This window comes from Pelophylax lessonae (assembly GCF_965119305.1).
Source record: "Pelophylax lessonae genome assembly, chromosome: 6".
Lineage (NCBI taxonomy): Eukaryota > Metazoa > Chordata > Amphibia > Anura > Ranidae > Pelophylax > Pelophylax lessonae.
This window is the reverse complement of record NC_138773.1, coordinates 218,106,176-218,128,531: the sequence shown is the minus strand read 5'-3', so window position 1 is coordinate 218,128,531 and position 22,356 is coordinate 218,106,176. Positions and strand designations below refer to the sequence as shown.

Below are 22,356 nucleotides of genomic sequence, written 5' to 3'. Positions count from 1 at the left end.
CAGGTGTCTTATTACTATTCTTTTGAGTTTTTTTTTCTTTTATGTTCATCTGTTGAGCATACCATTAACACAAATCCTGCCATAGGGTGACAATGCTTATGAACGTTAATATATCTATGGAAGAGCAACACTGCTACTCTGGGACAGGAAGAAGACTACAAAAGACTCCCCCTCTCCTCTTCTAAATAATATAGGAGTTTAGGTGACAAAAAAAATCTGATTTAAAATAAATAGAATCTATCTAAGTATGTATTCTTAACTCCAAAAAGTACCTCCTTTTGTTCTCAGCCATTCCTTTTTTTCGTTTCTGTGATCTGACATTCTGTTACAGGGTTTCTATGTTTCTTCTCCATGGTCCTACTGCATGTCTGAATGTAGCCACCTTCTCTTGATGACTCCAGAGATGGATTGGAGACTACGTATTATGGGATGTGTAGTGTGCATAGAGCAGTGCACATGAATGCAACTAACGTGAACTGTTTGTTCCAAATAACAGGAAGTGGGGAGGAGAGGTTCAGGAGCCAATTAAGCAGTGGATTTGTCAATTTTTTGTAGAATAAGGATATCATTTAGTGTACAACAAAGGCAGAAAGCATCGAAAATTATCAGCTCACAAGATTTTTGGCATGGAGACCAAAAGGATACAAGTAGGAGACTGACTGTACAGAAGAAAGAAAGGAAAAGAAAAGAAAAGAAAAAAGGGGGTGAAAACCCCCCCACGGTTCCCCTTTTTTCTTTTCATTTTATCTCCATGGCAGGAGGGGGTTTAGTAGCTGCTTTACACACACCACTTATTTTAATTACTTTAGCCCCACATTATTATTATTATTATACAGGATTTATATAGCGCCAACAGTTTGCGCAGTGCTTTACAGTGTGGGGGAAGACAATACAGTTACAGTAGAATTCAAAACAGGAGGAATCAGAGGGCCCTGCTCGTTAGAGCTTACAATCTAGAAGGGAGGGTCAAGTGAAACAAAAGGCAATAACCGTGGGGGATAGGCTGATGGAGAAAATGGAGGTACATTTGTTAGGTGTGGGTAGGATAGGTGTAACGGATCTTTGTACCCCAGCTGGGCACATCCGCCGAAACTGTGTCTCCTGTCTTCCAAACGCACCCACAGCCTGCAGAGAAGCCATATCCAGCCCTTAACCCCTCAATCACGAGACAATCCACACAGGTGTTGAGGGTTAACCATGCAGAGCTTAAACTCTTTATTACATTCCAAGACACAGTTTTACATACAGTTAGGGAAACTCCCCTTAGCCTTTCCACAGAAGGGGGGGGGGGAGGGAACATAGACCAACCAATGAGAACTGAACATTTGTACATTTGAAACAAGCAGTCTTAATACACACCCCCTGCGGAGAGATGTCTCCAACTCAGACTATTGTCTGCCATGAATCCACACACTTAGACACAGAAACAGGAGGGGGGGGGGATGGGTTGTAACATTACATTACATTAACTCAATGCCATGAGTCAGTTGTTCAGAGGATGAATAAAGGGAAAATAAAATGCAATGTCCCAAACTCATAAGAAAATGACACAAAGGGGTTTACAATCCAGGGACAGGGTGATCCGTCACCCATAGTGACGGCTAGTACCGTCACAATAGGCTTCTCTGAAAAGGAGGGTTTTCAGAGATCACCTAAAAGCTAATAGAGTAGGAGATAATCGGACAGATAAGGGTAAGGAGTTCCATAGGATTGGAAGACTTACATAAGGTTTTTCACCCATAGAGGTGGTCCGTTGGCACGGGTGACTACTTTCTTGTTTTTTTAATCTTCTCTAAGGTTTAACATACCTTTGTAAGATTGAAAAACTGATTTATATTTCCAGAGGCAAAACACATCAACATTCCAAAATATGGGCCCCAAAATATGGGCCCACTGGTTCGAATTCAAGAATTCGCCACTGTATAAGCAGATCCTTCTACTTCCTCGGGATTAGTGGGCTTGCTTACTTAACATATGATCGCCTCTACTTTTACACCTTATACTGTCTGTTTTGGAAGTATAGAGTATAATTGCCAGTTTTCCACTCCTACCTTTCTCTTTCCCTCTACCCTTCCCCATCCCCTCCATCCCTTTTTCCTCTCCCCCCCTTTCCCCTTTTTCTTTTTCCTCCCACCCTCTCCTACCCTTCCCCTCATAACCCATTCTCATCTCTCTTTACTCTCCATATAAGATGCCATGTATAACATCAGCTTTACCCTTATTACTTACCTGGAACCTAGATTTTGTATGCACTATGCCGTTTATATGTTTTCTGTTTGAATCCAATTGTTCCACTGCTATATGTACTGCCCTTTGTACTTGGTAATGGACCTTTTATCTTTAATAAACAAATATTAAACAACATAACTTTGTAAAATGATGACCCATATAAATTATCCAATAAATTTGTATTCAGTCAGGCAGAACCTTGCACTATTTAGTTGTTAGATCTGCAAAACGAACAGCGTTGTATTCATTCATCATTTATACATGTGCGAATTGGATGCTGGTTCACACAGGTCCGGAGCAGCTGCGGAGCAGATTGCAAATGGGTCCTGTGCGTAGTTGGGTCAGGTTCAGGTGAGAATGCAGGCAAAAATTCAGACCTCAATTGCACCTGAACTGGTGAACAGACACGCATCGGATCCTAGGAACGACCCTGTGGCTGCACCAATGTGAACCCAGCCTAAAGGAAGACAAAAAGTACAGGTAGTATTGTTTTTTTTATTTTGCCCAAAGTTCTACTTTAAAGCTTTGTAAATTGTGCCCAATACTTTATTTTAAACAACACTATAAATAATATTTTTCACATGAGTGGTATATATAAACAGGTGTATTGACCTTACAGCTCTCAGTTTTTCAACTCTTATTCTTTGCTATTTTTTCCTGTTCTGTTATTTTTTGTGTTTAACTGTTTTTTTTTTCTTTAATACTGTTAGAACTCCCCTCATCGCTGCCAGTGTCATTGGAGGTCTGTTCATTATAGTCATCATGGGTCTAACCTTTGCTGTCTACATCCGTCGAAAAAGCATCAAAAAGAAGAGAGCTTTGCGCCGCTTCTTAGAGACAGAGGTGAGATCTTTCTGTCAAGAGCACAGTCTTCAATATTTTTTTCTTTCCATTTTTTTTAAGCTGATTCATGCTCTGTTAGTCATATTTTATGAAAATCTCATTCAACCATGATACTTCAGTACTGTTTTTCATTGCATCAACTGCTAGGATAATATTGAGTTAAAATAGAGAGTAATTATAGCACTAGGTGTTATACACTATTACAATATTTGTACATTTGCTGTAAGGATATTATACCATATATTGTAACATAAACATACATAGAGTAACCATGGTTGGCCCATCTTGTTTTTCTTTATCTTGGCCATGCCCAAGGGCCTGTCCTTGGTGAGGGAAAAAGCATGTTCCATGCACATTTCCTACTCCACATGTGAATGCACTGCCCTTGCCAGATGCATGCAGATGCCATTTAATTGCTAATGGTACCCCAAATGCATGTTGCAAAGTGCAGCATATTTGTGGGCTGCCAAACCACATGGTACCGCAGTTTGACGTGGCATGATCCGAAAAAGTAGTGCTTGCACTACTTTTTCTGCATTTCTTTACCTTTGTAAGCCCATTGAAATGAATAGGCTGTGAAAATCAGAAAGCGTGGGACCACACAGTAAACCCCATTATCGAATGCATGCTTTCATTGGAACATGCATTCCAGTATTGACCGGCCTTGATGATTCTAGGGTCACCCTGCTTTGTATAAGGTTTTGCTGGTCACTAAATAGGTGTTATGAAAACACTTTATTGGGAATGAGTGAAGTTGAGAGTTGAAATACTGTGGTTGCTATCACTAACATAGCTTTGTTTATCGACAAAGCCTGTGATAACTACCTCAGTGCTGGTGATGAATGGATTTATTTATCAACAAATCCATCACATTGGCAAAGTGAGACATTTGATTTAAAGTTTTAAACAAGCTGCTACCAAGTAACCTGCATTAGCTTGCATCCCCCCCATTTTCTGACTTTAAAGGAGAAGTACTGCCAAAGCTCATTTCTCCTGTGGATCACAGGAGAGGGGCAGAGCAGACATTGGTGACCAACAGTCACTTCTCTCTGCTCAGAGTAGCAGGGAGAGCTGAGTGATCAGCATTGTTTGATCGCTCAGTTCTCATCCTTAGGGCTGGCAGGGGACAGATTAAAAAAAAAAAATCCCAAACTTCTCTTTTAAGTTCACTTTTAAATAAGGCACCTGTCAACTTGGGGCTAAATACTAGGTTATTACAAATATTTTTAGGACCTTCAGAAAGTTCGGATATAAAAAAAAAAAGATCAGCATTCGTCTTCATTCTGCGTTACACAAGAAAATGATTTCAAAAAACTGTGGGGATGTCAATCAAAAATTCCACTTCATGTGGTTGCAAAGTTGAATCACATGCTAACTTCTTATATCACTAACAGACCCTAGTTGTGAAATTAGTCTTCGGTATTCACAATGTCACCCATATGTCTTTGAAGGATAAGGATCATAGTGTCATACACCCCTGGCAAATTCAGTATATTGTTAAAGGTGAACATTTGGGTAAAGCTTCCCTAATATAAGTACTGCACATGCCTTGATGGTTGTAATCATAAAGTGTACATAGTGCAGTATAAGAAAACTCAGTTCCAACAGAATGTCACGAGCCTGTTGTTCATGAAATATTTAGGAAAGTAACTCTGCCACTGGTAAATAGGAACATAACCTGGCTGGTTTGAAATGCATTTAAAAATTATTTTTTATTGCAATTAATAATAATTTAAAAAGTGCTATCATCTTCCAAGGTATAATAGAAAATAAATGGTGCAAACAAAATACAAACAATAGATCTGTCAAGTGCACAGTTGTCAGCATTACCAAAATACAGTAGGAGAGCGAAAGACTTGGGCTGACCATAGACGGTTTGAACTATGTGTTGGCAGGCTGAATGTACCAAGTTGATCAATCGATCAACTTTGGTACAGCCAGCCTGCTGGATTTTACTTGTGATTATCAGTAGCTGCTTCTATAGCCAGTAACAATAATCACAGTCTTCTTCCAGTGGGGACCTCCCTCTCGCTGGGAGAAGACAATGTCTAGGCAGGAGGGATTCCCCTGTCAGCACTGTCTGTGTTGATGGGGGAATCATGTCAATTTCTTTCCTGCAACCCATAATAAAGAAAATCGCACTGTCTATGGCCTGCCTTACTTGTGTGAACTTACAATCCAATTTTGGATCTAATATATGTAATTATATTTTCAGCATTAGGTCCAGTAGAGAAAATAGAACAGTCTTTCTATTTTCTCTATTGGACCTAATGCTGAAAATATAATTACAGATACAAAATTGAGTATTTTTAATACTTCTAAAAGCACAGTCAGATTCAGAGTAGGAGTAAGTGTATTTATTTGGAGAAAAAATTGCCTGTAGGTACTGTAAATGTTACCTGTGGAGCTTTTTTTTTTTTCAGTTTCAAATAATTCTCAATTCTGAAGAAACAGCTTGTTTTACTAAATCCTTTATCAGACTAATTAGGGAGGATCAACTTATACCCACTTAAGCGATTATTAGGGCTTCACTATGGCTTTAAAATGTAAGTCCAGGCAAAAACGAACTAACGCTAAAACCTGCTCTCTGCCACATTTTAAACCTAATCTATCTAACCCTGTAAAGCAAAAATCACTGTACTTACCGATTCTGCAGCCGATCCGGTCTGGTCTCCAGCAGCAGAAGCTGTGTGCAGGACAGGGCCGACAACAGCTGTGAAATGGCTGGGAAGTGACCTAGCCCATAGGGTTACTATCGGCTTCCGTTGTCGGCAGCCTTTCCTGCATTTGCCTCCACACTGACAGCTGATTCTGGGACCGGACCAGATCGACTGCAAAATAGGTAAGTATAATGATTTTTGCTTTACAGGGTTAGATAGATTAGGTTTAGAATGTGGCAGAGAGCATGTTTAGCATCAATTAGGTTTACTTTAAGTGGCCATACCACTGCTTTAAAAAAACAATTACTGAAACATTTATAAAACAGAGTGATATGCTGTACATTATGCAATATTCTCTGCTTATATTGGGACTCTGAAGCAAATAAAGCATCATTCATTTCAATTATTGTGAATTAAATGTGTCAGTAGGAGGAGAACAGAGTCTGATAACTCGTCAAAACCATGTGACTGGCCTCTCCTCCAATCACAGAGTAATCTCTGCAGCTTAATACATAGCACTCTGCATGGCACACCACAGGCTCCACACTAGTGAGCGACCGATATAATTTTTTCATTGCCGATACCGATATTTTGGTCATCACGTATCGGTATCGGCCGATATGGGCCAATATTTTCGTACATTAAAAAAACATTTTTTTTTTACTTGACAGGTACTCTTGTGGAGGGATCTGGGGGTTTAAAAGACCCCAAACCCCTCCTCTGCACTTAAAAGCATTTAAAACGCCAAGTTTGGCTGCTTTGAATGCTGTAATTTTATTTAATCTGGCGCCAGTATTTGCATGGAGACCTGATCAGAGCCAAATGCGGCTTTGATCGGGTCTTCAGCGGCTGTGCAGGCTAATTGCCCGTGGAAGGCGGGAGGAGGGGGGACGTCCCCTCCCGCTCCTTGTAATGACAGCCGAGCGGCTTCTTAGCCGCATCGGTTGTCATTACAAGACAGCCGAACGTCGGCTATGGACACCAGTACCGGGGTGAGGCCTCACTCTGGTACAAGAACTTTCCGAAAATATCGGTAAAATCGGTAACCTTCGGGGAGGATTCCGATATATCGGGGAAAGTGCATATCGGCCCTGGATATATATTGGCTTTGCCAATAATCGGATAATCCTTACTCCACTCCACAGCCTGAATTTATGTATATTTATGTATTTATGAATAGTAAGCAAAATGCAAAGCGTAGTGTGGAATAAACAGACAGCAGTATACACACCCCACTACAGAGACTGTAGAATCCATTGGTGACAATCTTATTTCAGAGATGTAACAATGACAATGTTTTTTTAGGATTGCACTCAAACTTGGCATTTTTAAACTGAACCATGCCCAAGGTCTATTGTCCTCCCTTCCTACTCCCTCGTTGGTCAACACTCACACTGGGCTATAAGCAAGTGTTTCTTTGCACACCTACATCATCATCTCTGCTAGCCAAACCACAATGATCCCTGCTTCTGTGCTCAGTGATCTAAGGAGAGCTCTTTAATAAACCTGAGATATATGCTTGCATGTAGATGACAGTTTAAGGCTTAAGCCCATAATATTGTCAGCTTTCTTTTCCTCTTTTGTAGATTACATAATTCTGCTTGATTACATAGTATGGAAAAAAAATCACTATAATCATTTTCCAGAAATATTCGTATATTGATAGAAAATAAAGTTTGGATACAAATAAATGTGTTTTATATTGTATAGTTGGCAGTTTGTAACGTTTTGAATCTTGTATACTGCTACCTGCTTACTCTTTTTTTTCTTGCTTTCCAGCTAGTGGAACCACTGACACCAAGTGGAACGGCACCAAACCAAGCCCAGCTAAGGATCTTAAAGGAAACAGAACTAAAGAGAATAAAAATCCTGGGATCAGGTGCTTTTGGGACAGTGTACAAGGTCAGCATCACAATATTTTCTAAGAAGAGTATATCTTTATATAGTTTTGTTTCAATTTATTTTAAATTTACTGGCTCTGTATAAGCTTCATTTTGGATATAGTAAGGAAGGGTTATTATAACCTCAGTCAGTTTTTTTTTCTTTTAAATCTGTCTCCCATTGGGGAGATTTCTTCATAGTCAAAAAAGTAAGTGAGAAGAAATCCCTGCAAATTAAGAGAACCAGGTCACCAGAACTAGTGTCCCCATTGGAAGATTTCCGCAGCACTACTCTTCTGGACACAACCCAAAATTTGGGATTTTCTTTTGCTTTCAATGATAACCTTAAAAAGGACAAATAGAGAGGGCGAACCTCCCTAACAGAGGCAGAGGTAGCATTACAAACCTTACAGGTAATCTAAGCCATCTTCACTCTGTCCAAAACTAAGAAAAAAAAATTTGCCTTCAGTTACACTTTGAGTTAAAGTGTATTTAAGCCCAAAAACAGAAAATAAAGATTTATTGCAGCTTATCAATCTTAGATTGGGTGGGTGCATTCATTTTCTTTTTTTAGACTGTTTTTCCTTTATTTTCACCCAGCCAATGAAGCTGACCATAGAATGATCAAAAGTTAGATCAGTGTGTGGCTGTCTCAGTTCGACAGAAGTCCATCATTCAATTATTTCAGTTAAAAAGTTTTGTCAATTAGCGACTGCAGCCAATCAGCTGCAGCCACTGATTAGTGTAATCTGACAGTAGCGGATCCCTCTATCAGAATACAATGTCCTGGTGGGAGGATTCCTCCATCCACCTTGTTTGTGTGAATGGAGGTGTCTATATATTTTTTTTTTTTTCGTTTTTGTTTCGCTCAGCACAGTGGTTGAATGAGAGAAAATACCAATCTATAGCAAGCTTATCTCTTATTTTTCAAATCCCTTTATCAGAACAAAGCTCAATTGTCCCTCATTTTTGTCTGATCTATAAAGTTGTATATAAAATGCACTTTTTATCGTTCAAAAAGTGTTTCCCAGTGCCAAACCTTCATCCAATTTCTAAATGGCTGTATTTGTAAATTTCAAAAGCCAGTATAAAGTAATAGTGGTTAAAAAAAAAAAAGTTCTTGTGGGTTTACCTAATCATTTTTTATTGTATAATTCTGGAAGGGGGTGTTTCATATACCTACATACTTTTGCTAATAGGTGTTCCTTGTTCCCATCTCAAAAAGTTTATGCCTTATCCACAGGTCGACAGTGTTGCTGTCCAAGGGTGACTATGCTATTCTTTAATAGATACAGTGGAGGATTGAGTGTACCTACCTTAAGACAGTTGGTGTTGTTAATGATTGGATTGGCAAGTGAAAAAATAAAAAAACTAGTGCAGCCATCTAAGGATTGGTAAGCTGCAATATATAATATTTTTAGTTTTGGGTTTAGATATGCTTTAGGGCAACCATGCACGTTATCCAAGCTAAAATAGTTGAAACCATGAAGTCTAAGAGCTTGCAAATAACGTTCAAGAAGCACGAACCAGCAGGACTGGTAGTGGATCCTCTGGACCAGAGAGGCGATGGCGCGGGTTGTACTAGAGGACCGGTTCTAAGCAGTTACTGGTCTTCACCAGAGCCCGCCGCAAGGCGGGATGGATTTGCTGCGGCGGTAACTACCAGGTCGTGTACCCTAGTAACAACTCGACCTCAGCTGATATGGCGTGGTACACAGGGAGTAGGCAAGAGCGTAGTCGGACGTGGCAGAGGTCAGGGCAGGCGGCAAAGGTTCAAAGACGAGTAGTCGATAGCAACGGGTTCGGCAACAGGCAAGGCAAACTAACACAGTAGGGAACGCTTTCTCAGAGGCACAAGGCACAAAGATCCGGCAGGAAGCTGTGGGAGGAGAAGGTATTTATGGGCAGTGCACAGGTGAAGCCTAATTAAGTCAGCACTGCCTCTCACAAACCTTAACCCTTAATAACCACTTTGGGCCAGGCACCAATCACTGGTGCACTGGCCCTTTGAATCTAAGAGTCCCGGCGCGCGCGCACCCTAGAGAGCGGGGACGCACACGCCGAGACGCTGGAGTGCCGCCTGGGGGCATACGCTGTGAGCGCTCCGAGGCCAGCAGGGAGCCCGGAGCGCTCAGCGTAACAACTAGCCATCTAATTGGGATATTGCACATACAGGGTGTTCATTGTAATGTATGTTGAAATGGACCGCATGATTAAAACATTACTCTTACCTCCTGCAGTCCTTGATTAGATCTCTTTTCCTTCTGTAGAATTGTTTGTGTAGTGTAGTTTGAATATATTACCAATCATGGTACTTATTGATCAACTTGTGTGTGGTATGTTCAGTTGTGTATTCACCTAATTGGGTTGAATCAAATATATAACCAATAAAACCTGGTAGAAAATAATGTGGTTCCCAGATTGCATGGCAGACATCCAGCTTAAATTTTCCAGGACCAGAGCAAATTAACAGTTTTTGGAAATACAGTATTTACTGTGTATAAAGAAAGGGTTTCCCTTCTGGTGCATTTTTTTCTTTTATTTCTAAAGCTTGTCTGAGTTCATTTTAATAAGCGAACTCTTCTGGAAGTAGAGTTTTTCTGGAATATAGATAATACCTGAAGCTGGCAGATGAGATCACATGACTTTCTCTTCTAGCTGCTTTGTCTCTATATATATTTCTCAGTTGCAGATGATAACTGCCACTTAATAGGGGGGAAGTAAATGAGTTCTAAAATTTAATAACAGTAGTGGAGCCTATTCTAATAAATATGTCTAAAAATATTTAAGGAAAAAAACCTTTCCTGAGAGAATATTCTGCAAATAAGACATCAGCAAATGTTGCCTGGGTGTCATCCTGACCCTCTGGCTTCAATACTGTCAGTGAGCTTCAGCACATATGCAGATAAGGCATATGTCGCTTTATTAAAGTTGCTGAAATAAAACTCATACTGTAAAAGAACAAAATAAATACTCACCTCCCCTACTGCCTGCACTGCTGAACTCCATGAACACTGCATTGTAGCAGTAACTGTCTTCCGAAAACCAACACTTCCGGGAGTGTCAATCTGCTGTGTTCTTCCCTCTCCCCTGGTACTTAGTGCATAGCTCCCAACTGTCCCTGATTTCAAAGTAATGTCCCTGATTTGGAACAAAGTCCCTCTGTCCCTCTTTCCTCCTCATTTATCCCTCATTTTTGGTCTGATCTCTGTAGTTGTATATAAAATGCATGTTTTATCTTTCAAAAAGTGTTTCCCAGTGCAAAACCTTTCATCCAATTTCTAAATTGCTGCATTTGTAAATTTCAAAAGCCAATATAAAGGAATAGTAGCGGTTAAAAAAAAAAAAGCACTTGTGGGTTTACCTAATATTCTTTCTTTTTATGTACAATTCTCCTTTAACCACTTGCCAACCGCTTATTTTATATATACGGCGGCAGAGTGGCTCCTACAGGCAAAACCACGTATCGGTAAGTTGGTCGCCTGGTGGCAGCTAGGGGGCGAGTGCACCCCCGGCGGCGTGCTCACACCCCCGATCGTCAGCAAGGAAGCCCATGCGTGCGTCAGGCGGCTCCAATTGCCGCCTGACACCCGCGATCGCTCCCCTCTGAGAGAGGACGGTCGGCTGTTGTAAACACAGCTGACCGTCCTTCTCCCTGAAATGTTGACAGAGCTCATGTGATCCGTCTATATAGGATCACATGTCTCTATGGTCACCTCAGAAGTCACGCCCCCCCACAGTTAGAATCACTCCCCTAGGGTCACATTTAACCCCTTGATCACCTATACTGTTAACCCCTTCCCTGCCAGTGTCATTATTACAGTAACTTGCATATTTTTAGCACTGATTACTGTAGTAATGCCACTGGTACCCATAAAATTGTCAAAAATGTCAGTTAGGGGTCCGATCTGTCCGCCGCAATGTCCCAGTCCTGCAAAAAATCGCAGATCGCCGCCATTACTAGTAAAAAAAAAAAAAAAACAATAAAAATGACATAATTCTTTCCCGTAGTTAGTATACGCAATAGCTTTTCCGCAAACCAATCAAAATATGCTTATTGCTAATTTTTTTTACCAAAAATATGTAGTAGAAAACAAATTGGCCTAAAATGTTAAAAAATTTTGATTTTTTAATTTTTTTTTGAAAATGCCATTTAGCAGAATGTGAAAATTATTGTTTTTTTTTTTTTTTTTTTCAAAATTGTCGCTCTTTTTTTGTTTATAGCGCAAAAAATAAAAATCGCACAGGTGATCAAATACCACCAAAAGAAAGCTGTATTTGTGGGAAAAAAGGACGTCAATTTTATTTGGGTACAGTGTCGCACAACCGCGCAATTGTCCTTTAAATTAACGCAGTGCCGAATCGCAAAATAGAGCCTGGTCATTAAGGGGGCAAATCCTTCCGGTCTTAAAGTGGTTAAGAGGGTGTGACAGGGGGTGTGTCCTATGCCTACATACTGTTGCTAATAGGTGTCCCTTGTTCCCATCTTAAAAAGTTGGGAGGTATGTTAGTGGTTCTTCCAGCCAACTCTGTACAGGGCATAGGAGTTTGGTGGAAGGAACTACTGAGTGCTTCAGGAACACAGCAAATAAACACTCCCAGAAGTGTCATACACTTCATAGGAGGATGTATTCACAATGGTGCTGCATCCAGTGGCGCAGACAGTCTTTAATGGGGCGAGTTTGTTTCTGCAGCTGTAGTAAAGCAAAAGATTTTCTATAGTTTGACTTTCCTGATCTGTAGATTCATTTTAGGTCAGTGACTCAAAGTATTGAAGCATTTGGGACAACATAATGCAAGGTAACTTGCATTTTCAGGAGATCAGCAGTGGCAGTACCTATCCTTACAAAGGTTCATTTAAGGCAATCTTTTTTTTTTTTTTTTTTGTGCCATTTTCTGTGATATGTGAGTTTGGTTTGCCTAATATACATGGTACATTTACTGAATGTCTTATGATACAGGCTGCAAAACATCACTTACTTGCAGCAAAACTTCCTTCAAATATCCAGAAGTTGTAAATGTGCACTTGAAAGATAGCAGGAAAAATTACAGTCTGTGAACCATAAGCGCAAGACATCTGAATAGCATTGAAGTGAATGAGTCACAGAGCTGTGCATTTGCAAACATTTGAACATGGTGGCTTGGCTCATCTGATCTTTCTTTTAGGTCATGGATGGTATGTTGCTGAACTCAAGGTAAATATTAGAAATCTGCTTCAAGCAGTAAGACTGGAAAGTTACATTTCTTGTTTTTAATCCAGAAGTGCTTTCTAATTGCTGTCCAGTAGTTTAGATAGATGCAGCCTTTCCAGGCTGCTGACTACTGCAGTAGTGGAGCATAATATTTTAATAAAATCCTTGCCAGCCACTGGCGATAGAAAACATAGGGAAAACCTCAACAGAAGACTAGCACTGAAACAAGGAATAGCATGTACCACTATATGTACTTTTCTACATCCAAATGTGCGTTTTAATAAAGATTAATGTTAAGTAAAAAATAATTTTGATATAGAGCCAATGAGATGAGAACCTAAGAAAGGTACTTCTGCACCAAAGAATAACCTAAATATCATATTAATAAAATGAAGATAGTCTTTTTAACAGTTACAAAATGTTAAATTGCCAAATCTTTACTAAAAAAATGGTTTAGACAAGTAGTCTCCAAACTGTGTTTTCCGGGCGCCAGATGCAGCCCTTTACTTGCCTTTATCTGGCCCTTGGGGAACTATTCATTCCACTGATATGATACATTAGTCTGCCAAATGACATCAACAATGGGGCACCATTTCTCCCACTGACGCCCAACAATGGGGCACTGTTCCTCCTAATGATACCAACCATGGAGCTTTTCTTCCCCCTAATACCAAATGTGGGGATTTTTACTGCCACTGTTGCCAGGAAAATTTTCACTACCGCTAACCTGAAGGACAATAAACTGGCCCTTTGTTTAGAAAGTTTGGATAAACTGGGTAATAATGGAAATGAAGGTGGGTTTGACCTGCAACCCTCAGAAAAAATAAACCTATAAAATATGGTCACCTTGTTCTTTTAAATCAGGCCATAGATGATGCAATTTTCATTCCTGCAGCCACGGGTTGATGGGGGAATCCCTCCAGCAGAGCTATTGGGATCTCCCAGTGGTGATGGGAGCGCAGGGAGCGCACAATGATTATTGCTAACTGCTATTGATGCTGGCAATAGACACATGCTGGAAAACTGACATGCTGGTTGTACCCAATTCAATCTTTGGATCAACTTGGGTACAATCAGCCTGCCCATACATGGATTTGTGTTGTGATCTATACCAAAAGGTTGTTATTATGCCAAAATAGTCAGGTTAAAAATAGGATCCACACCCGAGGACCTACATTGTTAGATCTGTGCTCAGAATGATAGAATCTTGTATATACAGTGGGTACGGAAAGTATTCAGACCCCCTTAAATTTTTCACTCTTTGTTATATTGCAGCCATTTGCTAAAATCATTTAAGTTCATTCTTCTTCCTCATGAATGTACACATAGCACCCCATATTGATGGAAAAACACAGAATTGTTGACATTGTTGCAGATTTAAAACTGAAATATCACATGGTCCTAAGTATTCAGACCCTTTGCTGTGACACTCATATATTTAACTCAGGTGCTTTCCATTTCTTCTGATCATCCTTGAGATGGTTCTACACCTTCATTCGAGTCCAGCTGTGTTTGATTATACTGACTGGACTTGATTAGGAAAGCCACACACCTGTCTATATAAGACCTTCCAGATCACAATGCATGTCAGAGCAAATGAGAATCATGAGGTCAAAGGAACTGCCTGAAGAGCTCAGAGACAGAATTGTGGCAAGGCACAGATCTGGCCAAGGTTACAAAAAGATTTCTGCTGCACTTAAGGTTCCTAAGAGCACAGTGGCCTCCATAATCCTCAAATGGAAGACGTTTGGGACGACCAGAACCCTTCCTAGAGCTGGCCGTCCGGCCAAACTGAGCTATCGGGGGAGAAGAGCCTTGGTGAGAGAGGTAAAGAAGAACCCAAAGATCACTGTGGCTGAGCTCCAGAGATGCAGTCAGGAGATGGGAGAAAGTTGTAGAAAGTCAACCATCACTGCAGCCCTCCACCAGTCGGGGCTTTATGGCAGAGTGGCCCGACCGAAGCCTCTCCTCAGTGTAAGACACATGAAAGCCCGCATGGAGTTTGCTAAAAAACACCTGAAGGACTCCAAGATGGTGAGAAATAAGATTCTCTGATCTGATGAGACCAAAATAGAACTTTTTGGCCTTAATTCTAAGCGGTATGTGTGGAGAAAACCAGGCACTGCTCATCACCTGTCCAATACAGTCCCAACAGTGAAGCATGGTGGTGGCAGCATCATGCTGTGGGGGTGTTGCTGCAGGGACAGGACGACTGGTTGCAATATAGGGAAAGATGAATGCGGCCAAGTACAGGGATATCATGGACAAAAACCTTCTCCAGAGTGCTCTGGACCTCAGACTGGGCCGAAGGTTTACCTTCCAACAAGACAATGACCCTAAGCACACAGCTAAAATAACAAAGGAGTGGCTTCACAACAACTCCGTGACTATTCTTGAATGGCCCAGCCAGAGCCCTGACTTAAACCCAATTGAGCATCTCTGGAGAGACCTAAAAATGGCTGTCCACCAACGTTTACCATCCAACCTGACAGAACTGGAGAGGATCTGCAAGGAGGAATGGCAGAGGATCCCCAAATCCAGGTGTGAAAGACTTGTTGCATCTTTCCCAAAAAGACTCCTGGCTGTATTAGATCAAAAGGGGGCTTCTACTAAATACTGAGCAAAGGGTCTGAATACTTAGGACCATGTGATATTTCAGTTTTTCTTTTTTAATAAATCTGCAACAATGTCAACAATTCTGTGTTTTTCTGTCAGTATGGGGTGCTATGTGTACATTCATGAGGAAGAAGAATGAACTTAAATGATTTTAGCAAATGGCTGCAATATAACAAAGAGTGAAAAATTTAAGGGGGTCTGAATACTTTCCGTACCCACTGTATACAGGTGTATCTCATACAATTAGAAAATCATCAAAAAGTTAATTAAATTCAAAAAGTGAAACTCATATATTATAAAGAGTCATTACAGTGATATATTTCAAGCATTTATTTATTTTAATTTTGATGATTATGGCTTACAGCTAGTGAAAACCCAAAATTCATTATCTTAGAAAACTATAAAATTACATATATTTAAATGTTGGCTTACTGAAAATGTTGTCCATATACATTATAGTATGCACTCAATATTTGGCCAGGGCTCCTTTTGCATGAAATAGTGCATCAGTGCAGCGTAACATGGAGGCGAGGTGTTATGAAAGCCCAGGTTGCTTTGATAGCAGCCTTCAGCTCGTCTGCATTGTTGAGTCTGGTTTCTCATTTGGAAGTCAAGGTACCAGAGTCTGGAGGGAGAGTGGAGCTGTCACAGGGTAACGTGGCAGAGCCTGACGTAAGAGGAGTGGCTTACCGGGTAACTGGCATGGCACAGGTTCACCAGAGGCGCGGAGTCTAAGTGTTAGACGGTTTTCACCAGGGCCCCAGATGGTGGGGATGGACTTGGCTGCTTGCTAACACCAGGTCGCGGTCCCCTGGATTCCCTGGTTGAGCCAGGAGCAGGTCCAGGACCAATAGCCGGTAGCGGATAAACAGATCAGGATCAGGCAGGAGAATAGTCAGGACAAGCCAAGGTCAGGGCGGGCAGCAGGTAATCAGAATCCAAAGACAAGCCGGGTCAGGTAAACAGGAAGAGCAGAATATAAACAGGCACAGGATACAGGAGAGCTGATGATAACACAGCAATTACCTGGAGTGACTGCTGTGTTTAAATAGGCCGTTTTGGTGCCAATTTAGTAGCCTCAAACTATTCTAAGGTAGCCTCAAACTATTCCAAGGTAGCCTCTGACTATTCCAAGGTAGACTCTGACTATTGCAAGGTAGCCTCGAGCTATTGTAAGGTAGCCTCTAGCTATTCAAGGTGCCTCTTCGTACGCACATGCGCATATGCATTCGCCGGTTAGCGGCGGTGCGCCTGCGCAGGGTATTGACTCCCTGACAGGAGCAGCACAGAATCCAAGTTGCATGAGGTCCAGTATGAAGTTTCCACAGTCAGTGATGATTTGGGGAGCCATGCCATCTGCTGGTGTTGATCCACTGTGTTTTATCAAGTCCAAAGTCAGCGCAGCCCTCTAACCAGGAAATTCTAGAGCACTTCATGCTTCCCTTTGCTGACCAGCTTTTTGGAGATGCTAATTTAATTTTCCAGCTGGACTTGGCACCTGCCCACACTGCCAAAAGTACCAATACCTGGTTTAACGATCATGGTATCACTGTGCTTGATTGGCCAGCAAACTCGCCTGACCTAAACCCCATAGAGAATCTGTGGGGTATTGTCAAGAGGAAGATGAGAGACACAGGACCCAACAATGCAGATGAGCTGAAGGCTGCTATCAAAGAAACCAGGGCTTCCACTACACCTCAGCAGTGCCTCGGGTGATCGCCTCCATGCCACGCCACATTGATGCAGTAATTCATACAAAAGAAGCCCTGACCAAGTATTAAGTGCATACTATACTGTACATGGACATACTTTTCAGTAAACCAACATTTCTGTTTTAACAATCCTTTTTTTTTTTTTTAATGATCTTATGTAATATTCTAATTCCATGCTTTGGCTCTACTTCTCCTTTAAAGTGTGTCCTCCCACTAAAAAGTAAATGTTGCAGCATAAGTGCATTTTCACTTACAGTTTTTTCTTAGTCCTTCTGCAAAGACCCACAAATATCTGTTGGTCCTACAAGCTACAACCACCAAATGCAGCTTATTGTGATCGTGTGACAACTAAACTGCATTGCTTCTGAATTCAGAACAGTGTTGCCACTCCCATCTAGGCTGTGCTTACTTGCACTAGAGTGGGATGAAAATTGCAGGGGGCATGGCTTCACTGCTGATTCAGAAGCCTCTAATTTGTCAATTGGAACCTGGCCACACCTAGTCCTACCCATTGCTTTCTAGATTGACAGTACTTCCTGCTGAAACCCATCCACTGTAAGCTTCAGTGTCTGGGAATGGGAGTGTGTGAGACACAAATAAGGGAGGATTTGACTCAGGGTATGTAAAAGATGTGTTTTGTTTACTCTTTGAGGCTTTTGTGCATCACATATTTACTGGATTTGGTACTCATTTATGCCATATAAGAGCCTTTCGTTGTTTTGTAATAAAATAAATTCAGTCCATGACTGTTATAATGCCATGGTATTCTTTAAAGGTGCAAATGTTCGCATGAAATATGTAGAGGAAAGGAAGAGAAGGGAAGGAATGTTTTCATTTGACATTACCTGAACCAGTAGTTAACACAAGGAGCTTGAATGGTACAAGAATTGTAATACCTTTTCAGGAGCAGCCATATCAACTAAACCCAGTATGCACAGAAGCATCAACAACTCCCCAGCCTGCTTTGTCTGGCATACAGTCTAGTTACATGACAAAGCGACTTCTTTATCCAGAAATGTTCTGGCCTGAAGCTATTTGCATTTCGCTGGTATGCCTTCTGCAAACACCCGGCACTGAAATTCAGCTGGCAGGCACTCCTGGAGTCCCCAAGGCTAGTCGTATCCCTCATCCATTTGCCTGCTGCAGCAGGGCACATATTTTCTAAAGCTTTTCATCTTTATTTTTGAATAACTGTTTATATACTAAAGAAACGGAATGCATATCTAAACCAGGACTGAGTTATGATATTGCAGAAACATATATTTTCTCTACTCACCAATATATCACTGTCAAAGGGACATATCCGAGAGGCACTGGGGATTCAACACTTGTTTGTTTGGAGCAGTGCAGAGAACATAACCATATGACAAGCTTATTGGCTTTGGTGAGGCAGGTCGCATCAAACAGGGCAATTCTTTAATGGATGTCCATATGGTACTAGAAAATAAAGCCCTGTACTTCTTCTGTCTTCTTTGTCAGTTGTGGGGTATTGAGTCTGGCTACCTGCCCATAAGCTCTGGAACTGGTCTTAAAAAAAAAAAAAAAAAGGTCCATGGTGCAGGAGGTGCCTCAATTAACCACTTCTTGACCAGAAGGATTTGCCCCCTTAATGACCAGGCCATTTTTTTGTGATTTGGCACTGCGTTACTTTAACTGACAATTGTGCGTGGTCATGTGACACTGTACCCAAATAAAATTGATGTCCTTTTTTTTCCACAAATAGAGCTTTCTTTTGGTGGTATTTGATCACCTGTGCAATTTTTTTTTTTTTTTTACCAAAAAAAAAAGAGCGACAATTCTGAAAAAAAACAATAATTTTCACTTTCTGCTATGTAACATTTCCAAAAAAAAAAAATTCAAAATCAAAATTTTCTAACATTTTATGCCAATTTGTTTTCTGATACATATTTATGATAAAAAAATTGCAATAAACGTATGTTGATTGGTTTGTGCAAAAGTTATTGCATCTACAAACTAGGGGAAAGATTTATGTAATTTTTATTGTTTTTTTTTCTTTCTAGTAATAGCGGCGATCTGCGATTTTTTGCGGGACTGCGACATTGCGGCGGACAGACCGGACGCCTAACTGACATTTTTGACACTTTTGGGGGTCCAGTGACATTACTACAGTAATCAGTGCTAAAAATATGCACTGTTACTGTAATAATGACATTGGCAGGGAAGGGGTTAACATTGTGGGTGATCAAGGGGTTAAATGTGAGCCTAGGGGAGTGATTCTAACTGAATGAGGGTTGGGCTTTTGAAATGATCACAGAGACCTGCGATCCTACATAGAAGGATCACAGGAGCTCTGTGATCATTCCAGAGAGAAGAGCGGTCAGTTGTGTTTACAACAGCTGACCGTTCTTCTCTCTCAGTGGGGAGCGATCGCGGGTGTCAGACGGCAATCGGAGCAGTCTGCCCCTTGCATCGGAGTCCCCGCTGCCGAGTGGGGACGGGAGCACGCCGCCGGCGGCGGCGCTCACTCACCCCCTAGCTGCAGGTGCACGTCGGTTTGCATAGGAGGGCCAGCCTGCCACAGTAAATTGGCGGCGGGCGGTCCGGAACTAGTTAAGGGAAATCTGCTTGTGCTTCTTTTCTTGTGGTAGCATTTATTTCCTGATGACCAAATGCACCTTACTTGTTTGTTTGTTTTTGCTGACTCCGCTACATTGTCAAATAACCCTGCTTTCTGCTGGCTGCCCTGATCTTTGCTACATTTACTGTTATACCTGCTTCTAGCCACTAGTCCTGACATCTCTAGAGTGCCCTCCATTTTGTTTCTCTCTTTTCTGTACAGCACATCATTTCTATCATGGATCTGATAGCAACATTCTACAGCCAGAGTATAGAATTTCATATATTGAGCCCTAGGGGGCAACCTAGTACCAGTAGGCCTGTGTGCCTTAAATCCTAACTCCAGGTTTTCCATGACTTAAAATAGTTTACTTGAGCTAAGCTGGCCCAAACAACCATTACCTTTAGTCTTCATTTAGACGTGCATTTGGGTAGGTGGTAAAAATGAGTGGTTAAGCCACATTTTTGTTGCCCCCCCAACAGCCCCCCCTTAAGCTGCAAAAGGCAAGGGACGGGGTTGCTTACATGCTACGGCCGAGATGCTTCACTTTGTGCCTGCGTCAAAATCTACCAGACATGTAGCAATCTGTAGGTGGCAAGCCCTGTGAATGCGACACATTTAGGTGAACAGAAAGTGCCACAAACGCCCCACATGGCACTGCAGTTGCATTGCAAATGGTTGCAGAGCACTAGTTGGCAAAAGTGGAGTTAAAACAGGTGTGATGAAGTGTCACATTACCTCCTCACCATCTGTCATTTATCTCTGAACTGTGATCCAAATGCAGATTGTGCTTCAAAGAAAACGTAGATTTAGATGCAAGTCTAAATCTACTCTTAGTGGTTTTTTTTTTCTTTTCTATTTTTAGATCTCTTATTTTACGTGACAGTTTGTCTCTATGTCATTCTGTACTTGTAAAGAAAAAAATCTTTAAAATAATATTTAAATAAAAAAAAAATCAACTCTCTGTAACAGATTTGCCTGCTGGGAGCACCGTGTAAACTGCATGCAGCATCACCTAGCTACGGTATACAGCACTTCCAACAGTGTGTTCCAACAGTGGGACAGTGACTTCCCATCTCATTTAGGAAAAAAAAATCAAGTCTGAGCATTGCTCAGCTATTCACATTTTATAAATGAATACAAGGCTTTCTCTGATTGGCTGAGGTTGACATTCTGATGTCCTGCTGCTAGAACACAGTGCTATATACTAGAGCTGCACGATTAATTGTAAAAAAAATTGTGATCTCGATTCGCCCCCACTGACGATCTTAACATGAAATTTGCTTGATTCTTTACATAGCTGTGAGGGAGCCTCCCGCAAATGCCTATCAACATTAGTCTCCGAGCCGGTTCACACTACTCCGACTTGGGACACGACTTGTGTGCCCTCAAGTCGCCCCAAGTCTCTTGTCATCACAAATTCAATGTAAATGAATGAGAGCCGTCTTAATATGCACTACTGAAGTTGCTCCAACTTCAGAAAAGGTTCCTGTACTACTTCAAGGCGACCTGTATCCGACTTGTGCACATAGACTTCAATGGGAGTCGCCTCTAAGTCGGATCCTTATCTATTTTCAAGTGACTTGTTATCAGACTTTCCAGGAAGAAGAAAGAGATTAGCCAGGCATTCCCCACAGACAAAGTCGCCTATCATGTAAGTCTCTTCCAAGTCCCTTCAAAGTCACGCTAAAAAGTCGCTCCTTCATGGGGCGACTTTCTGGTCGCGGTAGTGTGAACCGGCTCTCCCAGTTAAGTACAAACACAATGAATGCAATGTATCTTTTCGTTCCGTCTGCTGGAGGAGGGAAGTTTAACCTCTTAGGGCTCTTTCACACAGGCAGACCGTTTAGATCCGCCTGTCCGTTTTTTTGGCGGATCTGAACGGTCTCCCCCATACATCCCTATGGGGCATCGGATGTCAGCGGAGACATGTCCACAGACATCTGATCCGATCCGTCAAATCTGGACAGATGGAAACCCTATTTTCCATCCGTCCAGCGGATTGGATGGGATTGGATCAGAACGGACCGACGGTCCGTTCCCATCCCATTCCCCCATAGAGATGTATGGGGCACTGACAGCTGTGTCTCGGCACACAGCGCGGAGAACAGCTGTCATCCTCCTGCTCAGCGGGGGATTTGCTAGAGAAGTACTTAGAACCCCCAAACATTTTATATATTTTTTTAGCAGAGACCCTACAGAATAAAATGGCGATCGTTGTAATATTTTATGTCACACTGTATTTGTGCAGCAGTCTTTCAAACGCAATTAATACACTTTAATGAATAAAAAAAAAAAAAAAACGAAACGGTAAAGTTATCCCAATTTTTTTTTTTAATGTAAAAGATGATGTTACGCAGAGAATCGTGAATTGTGATTCTCATTTTATCCAGAATCGTGCAGCTCTACTATATACTATATGTAGCTGATGGTACATACAGCTCTTTACAGCACTCCCAGCAGGCACATCTGTTAGTAAAGGGAATAGTACCCTTCATTTATTCTGATTGGAGTGTCTGCATCTGGAACTTACAGCAGGGAGACAGATTTTTTCACCTCAAAAGACTTCTAAAAAATCTGTACTGTTTCCAAACCAATCTTCAAGTAATTTCAACAGTTTGTTTTTTTGGATACTCCACCAGTGCA

At 41.3% G+C, this 22,356-nt stretch overlaps 1 protein-coding gene across 2 annotated transcripts in view; it reads left to right on the top strand.

The window, feature by feature from the left end:
- ERBB4 (erb-b2 receptor tyrosine kinase 4) overlaps positions 1-22,356 on the top strand; it is a 1,312,942-nt gene that overhangs the window by 1,044,499 nt on the left and 246,087 nt on the right. For both annotated transcript variants that reach the window (XM_082261897.1, XM_082261896.1), the window contains exons 17-18: positions 2,940-3,072; positions 7,512-7,634. In XM_082261897.1, coding sequence (XP_082118023.1) covers positions 2,940-3,072; positions 7,512-7,634 — 256 coding nt within the window. The remainder of the gene's footprint in view (positions 1-2,939; positions 3,073-7,511; positions 7,635-22,356) is intronic.